The sequence below is a fragment of the Glycine soja genome, chromosome 16 (assembly GCF_004193775.1).
Source record: "Glycine soja cultivar W05 chromosome 16, ASM419377v2, whole genome shotgun sequence".
In the NCBI taxonomy this organism is placed as follows: Eukaryota; Viridiplantae; Streptophyta; class Magnoliopsida; order Fabales; family Fabaceae; genus Glycine; species Glycine soja.
Window position 1 is genome coordinate 734,788 of NC_041017.1, and position 20,764 is coordinate 755,551.

General features: G+C 30.9%; 2 protein-coding genes across 2 annotated transcripts; both read right to left on the reverse strand.

Moving 5' to 3' along the window:
- Positions 1 to 616: 616 nt before the first annotated feature.
- LOC114390256 (flavonoid 3'-monooxygenase-like) lies at positions 617 to 3,295 on the reverse strand. The gene is made up of 2 exons (XM_028350967.1): positions 2,305 to 3,295; positions 617 to 1,613 (listed from the first exon to the last, which is right to left on the reverse strand). The coding sequence occupies exons 1-2, from the start codon at positions 3,283 to 3,285 to the stop codon at positions 984 to 986; spliced, it is 1,611 nt and encodes a 536-aa protein (XP_028206768.1). The 5' UTR covers positions 3,286 to 3,295; the 3' UTR covers positions 617 to 983.
- A 10,160-nt stretch (positions 3,296 to 13,455) lies between these two features.
- LOC114389070 (linoleate 13S-lipoxygenase 3-1, chloroplastic-like) lies at positions 13,456 to 20,385 on the reverse strand. Its single transcript, XM_028349661.1, has 8 exons — positions 19,633 to 20,385; positions 19,013 to 19,293; positions 17,957 to 18,197; positions 17,246 to 17,575; positions 16,296 to 16,489; positions 15,817 to 16,118; positions 15,156 to 15,422; positions 13,456 to 14,486 (listed from the first exon to the last, which is right to left on the reverse strand). The coding sequence occupies exons 1-8, from the start codon at positions 20,027 to 20,029 to the stop codon at positions 13,730 to 13,732; spliced, it is 2,769 nt and encodes a 922-aa protein (XP_028205462.1). The 5' UTR covers positions 20,030 to 20,385; the 3' UTR covers positions 13,456 to 13,729.
- Between the last annotated feature and the right edge of the window lie 379 nt (positions 20,386 to 20,764).

Below are 20,764 nucleotides of genomic sequence, written 5' to 3' on the forward strand. Positions count from 1 at the left end.
AAATCATATCATATCTATACTTCTCTAAATTTTTTTCTTTTTCTCTTTCAATGTGTCACATGGCATATGAGTGTTACGTATCTTTATTCTTGATCTAATTAAGATTCTATAATATATCTAGGATGAGATTGAGATGACCTGAGTTGTTGATTCGATCTTTACAAATGAATCACAAAAATAATCAGCCAACACGTTTGGTTTTAAAAAACATGTCAGTAAACAGATAAATTATAATCAACGTCCAAGATGATCTTAGTTTGCAGTCTCGTCTTCAAAGGATTTTATTAGCCTTACAACTAAATTAATAGCCTTTTTTCACTCTTTCACTTTTTCCCGACCATGATTTTTGTTTTTTCTCTCGTTTTATTGGTGCCAAAGTAGTTTTTAATGGAATCAATGAAAAGTGCTGTCATACTGAATAGCATTACTCTGACACGTACTGTATATAATTCAGCAATATATTACGAACACTATTTTAAAATAATTTGTGCTAATTCAACTTTCTTTAATTCACGATCAAGTTAAAAATTTAATCGCATCAATGATCTATATAGTAGTATATCAACAAGAGAGAGAAAAGCCTATTATGGCTCAAGGTGGCAACACATCTTGTATGTGGAGAGAATTTAGATTTCATTTTCACAGAACACATATTTGAAAAGGAACAATATGCTTTAAGTGTTTAGTCCTAGACATGTGATTAGTAACCCAAAGGATATCTTGATGAGAGAGAGAGAGAGATGCCTATTTGTGTGAGAGAGAAAATGGCTACAAACTTTCACTAACACATTTGCTATTACATTGGTTACCACAATCTCTATTCTAACACCACAACATCATTTTTATTTTATTTTTTATAACATTGTTATGAGAAGAAAGAAAAATTCATTGCAATCCAGTGTGACAAACATAAGCTCACACAAGACCCATTTTATTCCTACAGCAATCTTATTAGAGAGAAACCCTTTGTGCAAGGGCACTGCTCAGAGAGAATAAAGATGGTGTGGAAGCCTAGGCTCAACAACAGTTTCCAGTGGTATTTTCTTAGGTGTAGAGAGCCCAAAAATCTCATCCATATTCAAATCCTCATTCTTGACATTATCAGGCAGTCTCCAGTTAAATCCATGCAACAAATTGGCCAAACTTGCTTGAATGACCTTAAGGCCAAGAGGGTAGCCAGGGCACATCCTTCTCCCAGCACCAAATGGCAATAGCTCATAGTCATGCCCTTTAACATCAATCTCCTTATTAAGAAACCTCTCTGGTTGGAACTCTGTAGGGTTGTCCCAAATTGAAGGGTCTCTCCCAATAGTCCACACATTCACAAGCACTTGTGTCCCTTTGGGGATGTCATACCCTCCAACTTGGCAATCCTCTCTGGCTAGTCTTGGCACCAACATTGGTGCCACAGGGTGCAGCCTCATTGCTTCCTTTGCAATGGCATTCACATAAGGCAAATTTACAATGTCCTTCTCTTCAACCCATCTTTCTCTACCTATTACCCTGTCTAGCTCCTCTGTTGCCTTCTTGAAAATCTCTGGCCTTCTCAATAGCTCTGTGATTGCCCATTCCACTGTTACTGCTGAACTCTCAGTCCCACCTGCTATTAGATCCTGATTAATAATTGACACAATTGTGAAGTGGGTCAGAAAATGTTAATAATTAATCTGCCAAATCTGAAAATATGAAATGTGTAGTCCTACACTTCATAATTAAATTCATATTCAGATATCAGGTAATCCTACTCAACCTGAGCCAATAAAATGGCTAATTAAAATATATCTGGCTAATGGGTACAGAAAGATGCTACAGGAGTTCAAAATATATGGAAATAAGAGAGGTAGAGTAAACATGACCGACCATGTTGTATCTTGTGCATCGATTGGACGATCGGCTAAACAAAGTTACTATTACCTTTTAAACATATTTTTTTATTAACTTATTCTACAAAAAAACTTAACATGTTCTTTTAAAAAAAAAAAGACAGACTTGTCTGCCACTTTATTAAAAGAATCTTTTTAAAGAAAAAACAAGAGAATGAGTTACTTAGACGAAGTAGTTGATATTTTAAAAAGCTTTATTGGGTGAGTAGAAAAAAGAAATATAAAACCACGGAAAGTGTTTTAATATTTGGTGGCCTATCACATTATCTACAAAATAAATGTATTAGCTAGCTGACAAAATATATTTTAGTAATCACACATGTTGAATAGTAAACTAATAATTTAAAATAACACTAAAAAAATGAAAAACGATTGGTGATAGCAACTACTAGCAAGTAGTAGTATCGTATAGTATTGGTACCTGTGTAAAAGCCTTGACTCCATGCCTCTCAAGCTTGACCTCAAGAGTAGGATCCTCGGCAAGTTGCAAAAGAACATCAACCATGTCCTTCGCCACGTAATCCTCAACCCCTTTCTTCCTCTCAATATGTTCATCCAAGACGTGCTCCATGAACATATCAAACTTCTTGCTCAAAGCCTTCATCCTCTTTATGTAACCCTGCAGGTCCAAGAAATCAATCCAAGGAATAAAGTCCCCGATGTTATACACCCCATTAAGCAAAAACAACTCATCAAGCATCTTCTTGAAATCATCGGGCGAAACGACGGCGTTTTCGGATTCCTCAAGGTACTTTTTTCCCAACACCATGCGGCTTATAACGTTGAGGCTAAGGTTGGAAAGGTGGTCTTTTAGTAAAATTGTTTTGTTTGCGGAATTGAAGAGTTCGTTAAGAAGGCCACGAAGCTCTTGTTTTCTAATGTATTCGTATTCTTCTAAGCGTTTAGCACTGAATAATTCCATCAGGCACATTCTACGGGCCTGGCGCCAGTATGGGCCGTACTGGGACCAAGTGATGTCCGAGTAGTTGTAGGTTGTGTATTTGCCCGCCGCGAATTTGGGCCTGCCGGCGAGGGTGGCATCGTGGGTTTTGAGGATGGCCTTCGCCATGTCCACGGATGAGCCCACCACGACGGGGTTCGACCCGAACCACACGTGCATGATGGGCCCGTATGTTTTACTCAGCGCGTGAATCGACTGGTGTGGGAGGGAGCCGATTAAGTTTAGGTTGCCTATGATGGGCCAGGGCTTGGGGCCTGGGGGGAGATTGTATTTACGGCGGCGGAGACCGCGGAGGAGGAAGAGGAGGAGGGCGGCCAAGGCTGCCAAACATGCGGCTGCGGTTGGAACCCAATTGGGAGATGCCAATTCTATTGCCATCTTCGAGATTGGCAAGTTTGAAGTGAAGAAGAAAGCAAGGCTTGTGTCGTGATGATGAATCATTGCTTTGCTGAGTGGCTTATTTATGTAGAAAATATGGCAATGGCAAACAAGTAATACTTTAACTTATGGCCCTACTTGGGCTTCTTTCTACAACATTTCGTGAACCATGCATATAAATTTCAGTGGCTATCTTTGTGATTTTTTCTTTTCTTTTTCCACTTCTGTCTTGTTAGAGAAAAATTTTAATTTTCACTTTCCTTTTAAAAGTCTAACACTCTAATTTTTACTGTGTTCTTATTTATTATCCTCTTTAGTTTTTTTATTTACAAAATTTATTTAAATTTGGAAATACGTGTAAAATATATGAAATATTTATTAGTTGTTTACTCAAAATAACAAACAAAAGCACATGAACTACATCAAAACAAGTACGAGTATTCCATAAAAGTCAGTACGTATTATAATAACTTGATGTTCACTCTCTTATTTGTTCGTCAACTTCCTTGTAAGTAATTATAATATTTTTGTTGTTACCTTCAACTAAATATATTTTTTTATTAAATTTTAATTGATCAGTGTATTAATTAATGGCCAATGGGTGAGTATATGTCGGCACTCCATTTGTTGATCTACAATTGTTATTCCTTCAAAAAAAATGTACTTGTTATTAATAAATTCAAATTATAATTTCTTTAGTTAATCTTATTTCAATGATTTTTTTTAAAGAAGTTTAATTAAATGTGTTGTATCAGTTACTTTAGAGGAATTGCACCAATTACTCACACCTTTACTTTTGTCTTTCTTTTAAGGGGCATTTGTAACAAGGAAAATTAATTTTATTAACATTCAAATAAATCATATCATTTAAAAAATTAATTTTAACCAAAATTAATTTTATTTAAAAATATTTTTTTTGTAAAACCCAAGGATAACATTGATGCTTCAGAGAGGCGTATTGAATTAGAATTTCAAAGAATTTTAAAAGATTTTTTTTTATAAAAAAATCTATTGATATTCAATCAATATTTTTAAATTGTATAAATAAGTCTTGTGGTATTTAATTAAGGCTTTCAAGATTTTTTTAATGAGGGTAACAAAATTCGATTGTATTCGATTAAGATTTTTTATAACCTATAAAAAGTATTTTGTTATTCAAAAATGAAAAAAAAAAATGGTTATACACTCACAATGTAAAGAGTTTTACATAGTCATTTAATCACAATCCACCATATATGATAAGTTTGTTGAAGTAATTCAAACGATGATTTGTAATTGGATGACAACGTAAAATTGTTTTACACCGTCAGTGCATAAACACAAACTCTTCCAAAATATACAAATTTTGATGAATTATTTTTTAAGAAGAATTTCGATAGATTTCATTAGCCTTTTTACCATAAAATATCTATCAAATAATCTCACTCAAACCCTTGAAATTTTACTAGACTCTTTTCTTTCTTTTTTTATTGGTTTCTATACTTTCTTTTCTCTCATCACACATATCCACTTCTCTCTTTAATATTCTTCAAGATGTGTGTGTCATATATGTTTTTCCTATTATTTTATAATAAAAAAGTCAGATATACTCCCCCCCTCTACACTTTTTTGTTTGTTTTCTAAATTAATGTTTGTCTTATGTGCTAAGGTTAACCATATTTTTCTTATACTGATCGTGTGCATCATTTGTTTGATGCAATGTTTTTATGACTGTCACCTTTAGTTTCATTATCCATATAACTCAATAACTCTTACAAATTTTTCACCCTCACCACTAATTTCTATCCCATTTAAACATGTCATTGGATTTATCATGAAATAATTATAGTAGCTAAAAAAACATAATTTTAAATTTATTGTTCAAATTCAAAAGAGAGAATAAAAAAATGTTATTGTAAGAAGGGCTAGTATAGGAGGATATAAAGTTATAATCAATTTAGCTATTAAAATATTAGGCTAAAATGCAATTTTTGTTTCCTTATTTTTTCAAACCTAAGCTTTTATTTCCCCCATTTTTAATTGAGACATTTCATTCCTCACTTTTAAAAAGTTTGCAATTTTAGACCTCTATTTTTTAATTGAGACATTTCGTCCCCCACTTTTAAAAAATCAGTAATTTTAGTTCTTATGGTTGATAATTGTTATGTATGCATAATTTGAATATTTAAATCACACAGTAATTACCTGATTTTTCTCTCTTTTATCATTTATTTTTGTGTTTAAACATTAGGAATTCAACATCTTCTAAGTTTTTATCTAGTAGATGCTAAAACTAGTAATTTTATAATATTTTTTGTGGTATACTTTTTGTAGAGACATAACAGAAGGCATGAAAGAGAATTGAAAAATTAGAGAGTCGCGCTCAGTGCATTAACCTCGCTCAACGCACGAGCCTCGCTTAACGCATGAAGACCGCTCAGCACGGCAGGCTCGCTTAACGTTAGAAGTCACATGGGAAGCCAGTTGTCACATGCATGCACGCTTAGTACATGGTGAGCGATTAGTGCGTGGTCATTTATCCAAGTGGATTTTTTTCAACGTGCAGTCTCACTCAGCACACAATCAATGTCGAAAAACATGATTGTGTTGCATTTTAAGAGAAAAAAGGAGGGAATATGGGCGTGATTGATTCTATTGAGCAGCAGGAGCTAGGGCACGACCATTGGAGAGAGACCCATTCATTTGGAGCATTTCTTCTCCATTTTCCTCAATTCTCTTCCACTTCGTTCACCCCTTTTTGTATCTGTAAGTCTCTCATGACAATGAGAGACTAAACTACCCATTGTTAGGAGCTCATAAACCAAAGAGTCTTGATGTAATGATTCTAACTATCTATTTAATGTTATTTCAATATTATTGTCTCTTTTTTGTGCTTATTATCATGTTTGTGACTTGATCACCCATGCTCATGTAATGTTAGAAGATTTAGGCATTGGAAAAATTTATTTCTTAAGAACTAGAAAACAAACATCTAAGTAATCTATCTCTAGGGACAAAATGGTGTTATTTAGTTTAAATTATGCATCTCTGTTCGTAATACAATTTGTTTGATTTGTCTCTTAAGGGATTATGAGAGAAATTAGGTATGTTAGATTTTTTCATGTGAGGAATCATGACTATAGTATGTATTATGTAAGTGGATGTAGGTAATAGCTGAAAAAATATTGGATAGAGAAAAATCATTAATTTTACATTAAGAGTAGTTCTAATAGACTGAGTCCCAACATGCCTATACTTATGCATCGACTGTCACTTCAGTGCTCTCTATAGTTTAATTTTATGTTGAATTTACATTTATGCGTCACTATGTTACAAATATCCAATTCAATTCATTAATTGTTTAAAGTTCATTTATGCTCTATATATATATAGTTCAATGTCACTATGTTGATTTTACCGTTTTAAAATACTACTTGAACGAATTGGTACACTTGACAAGGAGTTAACAATGATCAATTTCAAACGTTGATTTATGTACTATGTAAATGTTGACTAACAACCATTTGTTTATTATGCAGATGACAAGTATTTTTTTTAAAATTATTTAATTACTAACAAACTTAATTTATTAAAAAAATAATTAAAAAAATACATAGTCAACAAGTCTGAAATTGACCAAGAAGACAAAAATTGTAGATTTTTAAAAGTGGGAGACAAAATATATCAATTAAAAAATAGGAGGACTAAAATCCACAATTTTTTAAAAGTGGAGGACAAAATATCTCAATTAAAAAATAGGAAGACTAAAATCACATATTTGAGAAATTAGGGGAATGAAAATTTTATTTTAGCCAAAAGCTTAAAAAAACTATATTGATTTTTACTTTTTTTCTTTATCCAAACCTCATCATTTCTTATTATTTTCTTCACTAACTCTTGTAATTTTGAATGTATTTTTAAAAATTAACAGAATCCTTTCATATATTATAAATCTATAAAGTTCTTTTAAATCCTTTAAATTCTTATGATATAAATCCATTAAAATTTAAACTATCATAATAGTCTTTGTAAAGAAATATGATAAGTTATAATATTTAGGCTAAAATATGTTTTCCGTCTCTATAAATATAAAAAAGTTTAGAATCTATCTCTCTAAAATTTTCAGTAAGTTTTTTTGTTCTCATAAAATTGAAATGTATTATTTTTTGACTTAGAGGCAGGCTTGGACAAAATCGAGCAAACATGACATTTTTTAAAAATTAAATTGTAGGCTAAAACATGATTTTATTTCCTATAAATATTGAAATATTCGAAATCCATCTCTGCAAAATTTTGAGTCTTTTTTTTGTTCTTGAAAAATTGAGATCGGTTACTTTTTGGCCCAAATGTAGGTTCAAATATCTAACCTTATGTATCATTCTTTCATTTGTTTCATTGATAACTATGAGAGTAAGTGATTTATGAGGGTTAAAAATCGCCAAAAAATGTAAAAAAAAAATATTTCAAATTTGTAAATCCCTCCTTCTTAACCTTTTTCCTTTCCATCTTTCTTTATCTTCTTCAAATTTAAATATATTTTTTTCTTTTTTAAATGTTCTATTCAACTGCAATGGTCAACACCACCTTATTGACTCTGTCATCTTCTTATTCTTCTTCTGTGAATTCTCCTTCTTTCCGAAAACAAAAAACCTAAAACCTTCACTTCCAAATTTGACTTTATGAATATCATTTTCAATGTTCTATCATAATCAAATGTCGTCGACTAACTCAATAACCTAGCTTCCGAATTCACCAATCTCTCAGATTATCCTGGTGGATGGAGAAGATGAAGAAAGTTAGGAAAGAAAGAGGTTGGGAAAAAGGGATTCATAATTTTTGGGGTTTTTTTTCCCTGTATTTTGTGATAGTTTTGAATTCCCAAAAATTACCCATTCCTATAACTATCATGGAAATTAATGAAAGAGTGACACGTAAGTTCGAATACATTAACCTACGTTCAGGTCAAAAAGTAATAGGTTTTAATTTTTTTGAGGAAAAAAAGACTAAAAATTTTGGAGGACAAATTTCGAACATTTTGATATTTATAGGGACGAAAAACATATTTTAACCTATAATTTAACTTTTTAAAAATGTCATGTAGGCTCAAATTCGTCAAAGTTTGACTCCGAACAAAAAAATAACACATTTCAATTTTTCGAGGACGAAAAACATACTAAAAAATTTGTAAAGATGAATTATGAACTTTTTGATATTTATAGGAATGAAAAACATATTTTAATATAATATTTATACATAATCTTGAAATTTCACAAAACTATTTTATATTAAAATAATCTTTTAAAATCCTAATCCAATTCACCCCTTAATTTATTAATAAGGTTACATCTTGCAATTGGTCACAACTAAAAAATAACTAGTATAATTTAAAAGCGGTAACATTTGAGGAAAAAAAATTTATACATTGAAGATTAGGGTGAGGGATCTTTGGACTCAAATAAGAGATAAAAAAAATAAAAATAAGAGATCAAATAAATAACTTTATACGTAAGTTTTTTCTTGTTTCACTCCATCAATCTTTTGGGTACTTACATTTATTAATATTTATTTTATTTTATGAAACATGCTAATTAAAAAATATTTATTTATTAAAATTTTCAATTCTCTTTCCCAGTAATTTTTAATGAAAACATTTTACTTATTAATTTGTTAACACTTGTATTTTTAGACTACTCGTTAACAAAATTCTTATTTATTTAGTTGAATTCAAACAGTTATCAATTTAACGGAGGTTGTAAGAATGAAAATTTATATGTATGTAAATTTAATAGTATAATATGTGGAATGGTTTTATGATTCAATCAGTTTACAAGGACGTTCTTGGAAAAGCGATAAAAGTATGGTTGTTAAACAAACACCATTATTGACTGACTTGACACCTTTCGCCTTTTACAAAAGCAATAATGGATATAATTGAGTATTTCTTAAAGAATATTATTATATTACTGAAAAAAATATATTATTGTGGGTACTTGCCAACTATCCATAGTCCATAGCAGTGTTTCTGTGAAATTTCATAATTGACTTGAATAGCAATCTTATTAAGTCAATGTCGACAGTCAACGAAATTGGTTCCATGGTATGTGTTAGCACATTTCTAGTAAATAGAGCGTAAGTATTATGCTACCTTCATTTTTTTTCTTAAAATAAATATCATCCTAAGTGTTATACTAACTGGTTGACACTTGACACAAACAAACAAAAAATTAATAGATAAATAAAATAATAATTTATAAATTTAATCTTATTAAATAGATGAAAGATTATAATATTAGTATCATTAAAAACTAAAGTAAAACTTATTAGAAATATTACTAACAAAAATAATTAATATTACATTAAAAAAATCAACATAATACTTATTTTAAGATAATTTTTTAAATATGACATTTATTTTTAAATGAAATCAATATTTTTTTCTTCCTTCTTAAAAGTATAATTTTTTAATCTAGTGAACTTATTACCACTAAAAATATTCTTCAAAAGATTCTGAAATAAATTTTTAAATATATATTTTTTAAAATTTATATCACTTTAAAGTTATCAAACTATCTTTATTTTAAAAACTTATATCTTAATTAACAAGTTAATTCCTTTTGGCGTACCTATGTTCACCAAAATTCCATTTGTTTGAAAGAAAAAAAAAAGAAGCCGAAAAGTTTTTTAAATTTAAATTAAACAGAAATGAATAAAGCTTGAATTTTTATTTCAAAGTCAGCATTTTTGTTTATTCTTCCTTTAATCAAATAAAATGAAATATACTTATATTTCATTTAATTTCATTTTTATATTTCTTCCTTTTCAAGATGTAGATGTAGTGTCCAAAGTTTTTATTTTCTTGTGTGCGCTAATTAAGGATAAAAAAAAATTATATACATCATAAAATAATTTTATACAATCATTCAATAATAAATCATTATGATATATTTATTAATTTTTATAATAATTATCTTAAGTTATAAAAATAATGATTAGAGATAAAATGACGCCATAAAATTATTATTTTACACCGTCAATATATCACTATTAAATTCTTAATTAATTACCTAAAAAACTTTAGTTGCACCTTTTAAATGAATTCTTCTTCTATCTTATTATGTTTTTATTTTATTATTATAACTAGTGAAACAAATTGTATATTATTTTAATTTTTAAATGTATTTCTCTATCACTTTTAATTTTACAAAAATATGTTAATTACCAGTAAAACTTTTCTAAGTTTTGGTTGTGGAACCCTTGATACCAACAATCCTAGGACAATCGCTACAGAAAAAACAATCGTCATAGTTTTATGGTCAATTAAGAACGGCTTCTACGGTGAAAATATTGACAAATGGTTCACTATGAAAGTGAAAAAAATATTAAATGATATATAAAAGAGTTACTATTTGTTATCTGTTTTAGTATACATTTAACCTGAAAGATGTAAATTACATGGATGACCATATAAGTAAAATATTAAATGATTGCAACGCTCTCAGATTTAAAAGAAATAAAAAAAATATTTTGTGGACAATTGAAAAAGGGTATATCTGCGTTGTAATTCTCCTGCTGATAGTTGTTCACCTTCAATTCAGTCTTTATGACTGGAAAGAGCACTTTGCACTTTGCGTTCCAGGAAGTTCTTCATCATATTCATTTTATTATATATATATATAATTAAATTTGTTAATATTTTTACGAAGTGTTCCCATATTTTGTAATTTTCATAATTACCAAGTAAATCCCAATCTAAATAGAAATGTTATCCTTTTTCAAACATACAAATATATAATTTTCTGCACATTAACATATTTGTTTTTAAATTAACTTCATTTTATATTGATATTCTTAATACACTAATGACATACAATATAATTATAAATCCTTGTTGAAAATTTGAACAACTGAGTTTGACAAAAATGGGGAATTATACGGTAAAATCTGCATATATTCAAGATAATGTGAGGGAGATAATTTCAAATTAACATAAATCGTAATTTCAAATTCGTGAATCATAAATCCGTAACATGTGAGGGAGATAATGTCTTGCATGCTAATTTTTATTCATGTTGGTTAAGTTTTTAGGAAAAAAATGTATAGTTTTTTCTTTCTTTTTAATCTTGACAAGTTGACCTGAGCATATAATAAATAAAAAATCAAAATACTAAAAAGAAAATAACATTTGCGTGTTATTCAATCGAAAGACGTGATGCATGGATCAAATATGTAGGTACGATATATATGTTGTTGACTACCATTTCAATAAAAAAGCTTATAAACATAAGATAATGAAAGCGCATAGATCCTTCAAAGTTAAGATATTGGAAGGTGCCTTGTTATCTCTTTCTTTTGTGGTCTTGTTTGAGTTCGACGAGGCCGATGCAAAAAGAACGCATGTGAGAACACGTGTGTCACCGGTGCAGAAGGTTGCATTGATTACTGTGATAGGCTGCACGGCGACGATGGATTTGCCGTTGTGGGATAAAAACTTGTCTAATATCCCCAATTTCCAGTAGATATTTTGTCAAACTAATAAATAGGATGATATAGTAAAATGATCAAATTCCTGTTAAATATGTTAAAATAATTTTATACATGATAGAGCATCTGGGTGAATTCTTTATTTTATTTCTCATCTGATCTCAAAATGTTGGTATAACTATTTATTTAAATTTAAATTTGACTTAGTAAGAGTGCAATTGTGCAAAAATATCAGAAATGAGACCAGGTTAATCTAATTTATAACAATAGTATATCAGTATTAATATTGTGTACGTATAAGTAAATTATAAATTAAAAAATAAATAAAACTAAAATTAAGATATATTTTACAATATATGTTTTAAAAGAAACCATATAATATATGTATCACTGGAAATACTTTTGTATGATAAATTATTGTTTTTTTTTTTTACTGAAATGGATATTTTTGTTAATTAAACATCATTCGTCTTCAAAATATTCACACATGTGATGTCAGAATAGGTGACTTCACCTGATTCTTATTTAATAATATTTTCTTAAATATTATTATAAAATTATAATTTTATCTATTTTATTTTAAAATTATTTTTTAGTTTTGTTGAAAAAATGGTTTTAATTAAAAATTTAATAGGTAAAATTATATTTTTCTAATAATATTTAATAGAAATATCATTAAATAAAGATTGAATGAAACCATACAGGATGATATTACCAAGTCAGAAAGACTACATTGTCTTAAAGAAATATGTCTGACTAGGTGAAACTATTTAAAATGGCACCGCCAAATTACTCAATCACCTAAATCTAGTGATACTTTACTAATAGTACCACCTAAATGGAGAGGAGTTGATTGTTACCATTAAAATTCCATGTGGCTTGAATTACTCACTTTGATAAATATATTGGAGACCAACCCTAAATGATATTTAGTTAGCAAAAATGATCCATTTTGGTCAATAACCCACCTTGATTGCATAGCAAGCTTTTCTCTTGGTTTATGTCATTGTGTCAGGGTCGATTTAATAATAAACCAAACCTAAAGTAAATTTTAAAAGAGTTTTGTTAGTTAATTATATTGGGCCTTTTTACTAACTTGTGTGATTGTTTTTTTATCAATATATGAAGTCTTTTTTACATTATAAATCTAATAACAGATTTTCTTTTTTTGCTCATAGGTCTAAAGTGCAAGCTTTAGTTGTTTTCCTTTTGGACCGACCTTCCATTAATTTTTTTTAGTACAGACACATGTATGTGGATTATGGTATTTAATGTGTTGTATTGGGCTTTGACAAGGAGGCTGCTGCTGAAATCATGCTGGTGCGTTATTTTGCTGTTTGGAGATGGTGATGCATTTGGGCTATTTTGTTACATACATTGTACTTGCTGTTTCGGATTGGTATTGGCACATTTTATACTCAAACCATGTTGTTATTGAATAAAATTATTATTTTGCTTTTAAGAAAATAAGTATCTTAGTGTACACGTGTTTGAATATGTGATGAAAGAATTGTGTTTGTAATCTTATAAAATTTATTATGATTAAAATTGATTTTGAAGTAACATCATTTTTGTTTGAAAAATGGGTATTACAAAAGTGTTTTTTTTTTATAAAGAAAATGTTAGTTGGATATTTTTAATCAAAATTGATTGATTTCGTAATTTCGAAAATAGATTTTAATTAGGACGGTTTAATTTATCTAATTGAAAAATCTTTATTTCATACTAAAATATGCAATATTTGCAACAACAAAAAAAATACTACACAGGTAGTGCAAAAGAAAACTACAAATTGTGATAATAACTTTATAAACAGTCACACATCCTCCAACACCACCAAACTCATTTTCATATACACAGTCTATACAGCCCTAGGTTACCAATATATACTATAACAACTTATTAAATCTAGGTACAAAATGGGCATACACTGAGAGTCACTGTCCATGGTATGGTAGTAACTAGTAAGCCAACCATATATATATATATATTAATGTTTAATTATCAAAATGTGGGAGTGACTCCCTTATTTATTAGTTTAGTATAGTTATGTGGACACACTATTAGGCACCCCTCTGCATGTAACACCAGGTTCAGAGCTAGGAGCAAGCAACTCATAAGGCAACACCCCTGCACCGCAACGGTTCCTTAGAGTCCTATCAAGGTTCCTGCCATCAATCACCTTCTCTATCTGTTGAACCTTGGCGGAGAAATCGTAGAACGCCTCTACAATCTCAGCGTCGCCAGACCAAATGGAAGGTTGTTGCCTCTCACCCAAGTACTCCTCATCAGGTGAGTGAGTGGAGAGTGTGTCAACCACAGCCATGAACTTTGTGGCCTGAAGCAAGCTTGGCAATGCATTCAGGAAATACTTCTGAGGGTCAGCAATGAAACTTGCATATTCTGGATCACCCTCTTCTGGTATTAGCCTTCTCATCAGTGGTGGACGATTAGGCACATAGCCACCATAAGGGTACTGACCAAAGTTGAGAGCAGCATGTTGTGCAGATGCATTCCAAATCAATGTGGAAAGAATGGACACAAGATCCTCACTATTGTTCAATGTTGGCCACCAATTTTCGTGCCTAAGATCAGCATGGCCTACATTGATTGACTCAGAGTACCAAGATTGTAGCTCTTTGTCATTGCATATAAGGCTTGAGTGAGGGTAGTAATGGTTCACATAGGTTCGAACCCAGTCTTCTATTGCAGACCATATTAGTATTCCATCAGCTGCATAAGGGTAGTCTTCCAATATGAGTTTTAGGCCATGTGGTTGTGTTGGGTCAGCTACTGCCATTCCCCTGTAATGTCATAAGAGAATATCTTTTGTTAGATTTGTTTGCAATTTGCATACACCAAATAAAGCAAACACCATAGCATGATAAGGAAAATGTTTGGCCACTTTCCAAAAAGTAAAAGGCCACATTGGTAACTAACAATCTAAGACCTTTTTAGAGTGTTTGAAATGTATAATTTCACGTGATGTGGTAGCTATAAAGGGAATAGCTTCACTATTGAGGTAATTTTTCATGTCCAAACGTGCCTCCTATCAAACTTGATGCTTGGTTATTGTTAGTAAAAATTGATTCTGCCACAAAACTTCAGTTTGACTAGAAATAATAAAAAGAAGTTTTAAGTTGGGTTGAAAAGTTTACATTAGGTTTCATAGCACATTTGCTTTCAATGTAAGAGCATCCACACATAAACCATGTCACTTGAAAATAAATTTTAATCAAAATCAATTTTGTAAACTTAGTTGAAGTCTTGATAACCAGTATCCTAATAAAGAATTCATATAGAGTAGAAAGCTATTATTAAGAATCACATTAATAACACGTTTTAATAAAATCTTCTTAAACAGTATACAAAGGACACCGACCGTACTATTGGCCTAATAAGTTAATATAGGGTTCTTCCATTTAAAAGTCAAATTGTAAACAGTAACAAAAAAAAAAAGATATTTTGGTTACCTGCGGATAAGATCTGCAGGGAGGCTATCCATGTCAAAGCGCCAAAAGTTCTTGTAAGCAGCAGAACTAATCTCCATGGCATAGCGACCAGGAGTGAAGCAATTTTCAATGATTCCATCAGCATGGATCAAACTCTGTCTAGCCAAGGTATTGATCTCCAAGGTGTACCTCATGTGGGGGTCCAACAACTTGAAAATTGGATGCATAGCACTTAATTGCCTATGAGCCGCCAATATAAATGGTTCCAAGTTGGCATGTGTGCGTAGCCTATACACAATTTAGCAAAGAAAACAAATTCAATTCACTAACTAGATAATAATTCTAAGCTTGTATTATTTATACCCAGGCATTGGTTCGAGTGGTATTAGACTCGATGGTGTTAATAAAGATCTCGAATTTGAGCCATGGAAAAAAAACATAATTAAAAAAAATTATAACAAAAGTGATTAATTAGATTTTCTAATGAATAATAATCATCAACAAAGTCAATGGATATTCCATACTAATAAGATAGTAAAAAAAACTTGTATTATTTCTAAGAATTCAATGACTATACACGATCAAGTAACTAGAAATGACTGATATATTTTATATTTTATGGTTTCTGATTTGACTGAATGATGGTGTAAATAGACGCTTTAAAGAATAGGGTTTTGTTTACCAATGGTTAACAAGTTGGTGCACCCCAGCATCATTGGAGCAAACATGGGCCTTGGCAAGCTGCCACATCCAATTAGTAGTAGCATCAACAGGAGGTGTAACCACGCGCTTTGATCGGGAATTAGGTCCAGCGTGAGGGAGGCTAAGTTCTATAGCCACAGGCTTGAGAGTGCTACGTGGAGTCAAGAAAAAGATGGTGCGTGTGGCATATGATTTCCTACCATCAAGGGCATTGATCCCTTCTAAGAAAGGTAGATATATATCATGATAATCAATCATAAACAGCTTGTTTTCGTTTATTGCCTGCCCAATTAAGAAAAGTAAGAGTTCAATACATCATCATTTAATCACAACTCATCTTATATAATAAATTTATTAATTTTTATAATAATTATTTTAAAAGTTATATTAATAACGAATTATAATTGAATAACAATATATCCAAGTCTAATTAAAATTATGAAAAGTATCGATGGGTACCTCTTGAACGGTCATGCCATTGAGTTGGTTCAAAATATTTTCTTCTTTAAGAGCAGACTCTTGGGGGCCATAAATTTCTGGGTCTAGTTTGCTAACTGGTGGGAAAACTTGAAGCCTCTCAATGTTAACAGGGTTAACTCCTGCTATTGCTTGACGGGCAAATTCATCATCTCGCAGCCAAGCAAATTTGTCCTCTGCACGTTAGACACGTGAGATCATTAGTTTAACAAAAAGTAAATAAATAAACAAAGATACCAACTACCAAGTTGAGTTAAAATAATAATAACAATTATAAAATACTATACCCATATGTGAAACATTTAAATTAACAATATGTAGGTTTGGCTACAGTTTATTCTCGTATAGTTTAATATTAACTAGTAAAACTCACACAGAAAATGAATATGAACAACCTATCTGAGTTTGAACTAACAAACTTTTTCTTAGGTGAAAATCAACTGACAAACATTAAAAACCAAATGGCACGTTCAAGTGGTCCACTTGCTAGTGATATTTACCACGTCATGTTATATTAAATACTAAAGGGTAAAGCAATAGCATTATAAAAATCCAATTCTTATTGACCCCACCACTTAATTTGTGTTTGAATTAACTTATCACGTGTTGCTTCAAAATCATACTTGGAATTTCATAAGAAAAAAGTATTTTAAGCAAAACTAAACATGCACAAATACTAATTAACCCACAAGAAAGAAAAAAAAGATCTCTTTGATCATTAGTATCGGATTCCAACATATTTCATTTCTAGTTGGAAGTTCAAAAACAAAACCCAAATAAATAGTTTATCTTCAAAATCTTTCTAGCACGAGGACAATCATAATAAACAAAGATTTACTAAGGAAATCAGCACATAGAATTATGTAGTCAAATTATTAATATAAGGAAGAAAAAAAGAAAAGAAAGACAAGAACAAAAGTAAGTATACTCACTGGAAATAATCTTAGGGGTGTCATACTTAAGAAGTCCCTGGCTGGACTCTTGGATCTTGCTGACAAATGGGATTTTCTTCAACACGTCATCTTGCAAGCCCCACCCCAACTTTATGAGCAACCCTTCACTGTAAAGGCCATCGACATCTGAGAATTCATTGAAGTCTTGGTTGCTAGAAGAAAGGCTAGCCTTAAGACCTGGGATCAAGTTATGCAGCACTGCCTTGAGCCTCTTCACAGTGAATGTGTTCTGCTTAGACTCCTCAAAACGTTCATCTCTTGGCACATACATAGGCAGTGGCTTCTCCACACGACTCTCTGCGTACATATCTGCACCATCCAATCAAAAACCCTTTTGTTACAATACAATTATAACCTATAGTTATATGTAACATTAAATTCATAAAAGAAATTCAAATTCTTACACAGAATTAAAAGAAAAACAAGGGTTATGCAGTGATAGTTACATAGTCATCCAATCACAATCATCTAATATGATAAGTTTTTTAACTTTTAAAATAATTCAAACAGTACATAATTTATAATGGAATAATAATATAAAATTGTTTTACACTATCATTATACAGACATTAAATTCAAATTTAAATGGATTAGGACTCAAATAGAACTAACTCTAATGATGTTAACTCTGAGGGGTAACATGGAATTTTTTTTAGTAAATTATTAGTACTTTTTTTCCTTTCTTATTACCTGTATCACTTGGTTCGCGGCCAGTACGACACCGTCTTGGGTATGGATACATATCTGATCCTCCAAGATTTGGTCTGGCAAGTTCAATTCCTTTATCTGGATTCCCCAAATCATTGTATATATCATAGTCATATATTCTGTCAGATAAGTTTCTAACTCCTTTGCCATCACCTCTAAGATTTCTCAGCTCTTTCTCCCTCAATAATCTAAGTCCAGCAGGTGTATCCCCGGGTAAATAAGGCTGTTGAAAAATCACACAACAATAAACAAACTTTAGAGTTTATTTTGGTGTACAAAAAACAAAGTGAATAGACCATTATTATTGCATATCAGCTAAAAAGAATATACTCCCACTATCTCTTTTATTAGACTATTAGGTTGTGTCATAATAGGTTAATAACTAAGAAATATAACTAACATTTTAGTTTTAATGAAAACTATTAATTAATTTTCTATTATACTCATTATCTCCTTATCTCTGATCTCTTGTATTAATAAATTTATCAAAAGACTACTTAGTTATGCATTGATGTTGTTTTACAACAATTAAAATGTAGTTAAAAAAAATCTAAACCATCAGTTAAAAGAAGGGAGTGGGATGGACAATACATACTATCATAAGCCACATAGTGGATGTAATCAATTGGATTGATGTAGTAATTGATGGGTCAATTCAAAGATACTTGGTCCATGCACAGCAGCACAGGCATCACTCAATTGTTTTCCCACTTTAACGTTAATGGAACAGCTTTTTCTTTTATTGAGAAAATTATAATATCACGCACTAATAGTAATAGGCATTGGCATTAATTTATTTTTTTAAGGTAAAATGAATTTTCAAATTTGCTGGCCTTCCCAAGATTCTCCAAACAAAAATAAGTATTGCTTTGACTTTATTTTCCAGGCTGAAATAAAACAGAAAACAAATATTGTCGCCATTGGATGTACAGTATAATTATTAATTTTTCTGAGCCCTGGTATTAGGACAGGAATATAAAATAAACAAAATAATAATAATAATATAATTAAAATGAACAAGAATTCAGGAAAGATTACCTTATTGGAAAAGAAAATCCTCTTTCCAGGAAGATCTTTTCTTGATTGTACCCATGAATTGCAGGGGAAATGAACCGGTCCACTAGCAAATCCTTCAATTGTTATGCTTTCCAAGAAGAACTCTTTCTGGTGTTTGTTTGTCACAGTAATAGCTCCTGGCTCCCCAAAACTAGAGTCAACTATGAATTCAGCCGTGTAATTAACTCTCTCTGCCTTAAGATTGGACTTCTTTGACCAATCCTTCAACACTGCTTCATTACTCTTCTTTGCAGATTTGGTCTCTACAGAACAAAAAAGATACCAAAGTATTCATTCAGCTCAGTTTATAACCATCCATCAACAAGTAAACTTCAATTCATTCCAATTAAAACAATAAAAAAATGTTTTTTTTTTAAAAAGTACCATATAGTAAGAATTATTTAGGTGATCTTATATGTAGATGACTGTAGCATACCAAAACAAGAAACTTTTTCAGAAGGAGAGGGGAAAAAAAGTGACTTTTGAAGAAATCAGAACCATTTGTGGAATTGTGGCACACCCTTTTAAGAGAAAAAAGTATTGGGTAGGTTGAGATGATGGTTTTGGAAAGGAAGTAGTTTTTTCATATGAGAAAGTCTTACTTGGATCAATCTCAGTGCTAACAAGTTCAAGGACAACATTCCTTCCAATCCTGTCAGTAAGAGCATCAATATGCTTCACAATGGTCTCTTTGAAATCCTCTTTGATCTTGTTCCTCACTGTGATCACAGCTCTAACTTTGAATTTCACTGGTTTTTCTGTAGACACAGAAGAAGAGGATGAAGATGATGAAGGAGAAGAAGAAGAACCCTTCATCAAATCCTCACTTATAGCTGCCACAGGAAACTTTGCAGCTCTCTTCATCCTCACAACTCTCTTGTTCTCCAAAGGAACTAAGAACCGAGTTGAGTTAAAAAATGATGAAGGGGAAGAAGAAGAAGGAACAAACATGGACCTCTCTAGCAATGAAGAACCCATTATTTGTTTTGTAAGGGCCATATTAATTCTTATTCTGTTCTAAAAAATCTTCACCCTCTATAGAGTGTTTTTGTTTGGTGCTAAAATCTGTTTCAAGAAGGGTGATTTTGCTCTCACCGAAGGAATGGAATGGAAATAGATTTGAGAGATCAGAAGGAAGGGTAGTGGCGTGTCGGTTGAAATGGAATTAGCTGGCTATGATTTCTTGTATACAGTGGAGAGAAGGGAAAAGGGAAGATTAAATAAAGCTGGCAATGGCAAGCATGAATCTCACTTCACCGTCCACATTTTTTTTCCCTTCTTTTCCAAACCTGATAATTAGTATTCATTTGCTTAAAATGGTGTTCATCACAACATTTTGCAGCACCATTAAAACATTAGTAATAAATAAATATTTTAAATATCTGGTGAACATAGTTATATATAACCTTATATCGTTCATAGCCGTATAATACCTGGCACAGCAATAAATGGAATTTCTTCTTTTAGTAAATTAAATACAACATAATTCTTATTTGATGTCTGTAAAATTATTTAACATTGAGACTGCACATAAATTAAATTATATAATTACATTATATTATTTTTTTTATTTTTAATCATCAATAATGATTAACAGAATATTGAAGTTTGTGGGATAACCTTGAAAAATTAGAGAGTCTAACGTCCCTGATTAATAAATATAGTGGTTACTAAAATATTTATATTGATGATTTAATTTTAAAATATAATAATTCATCATTCGCGACTACTTTA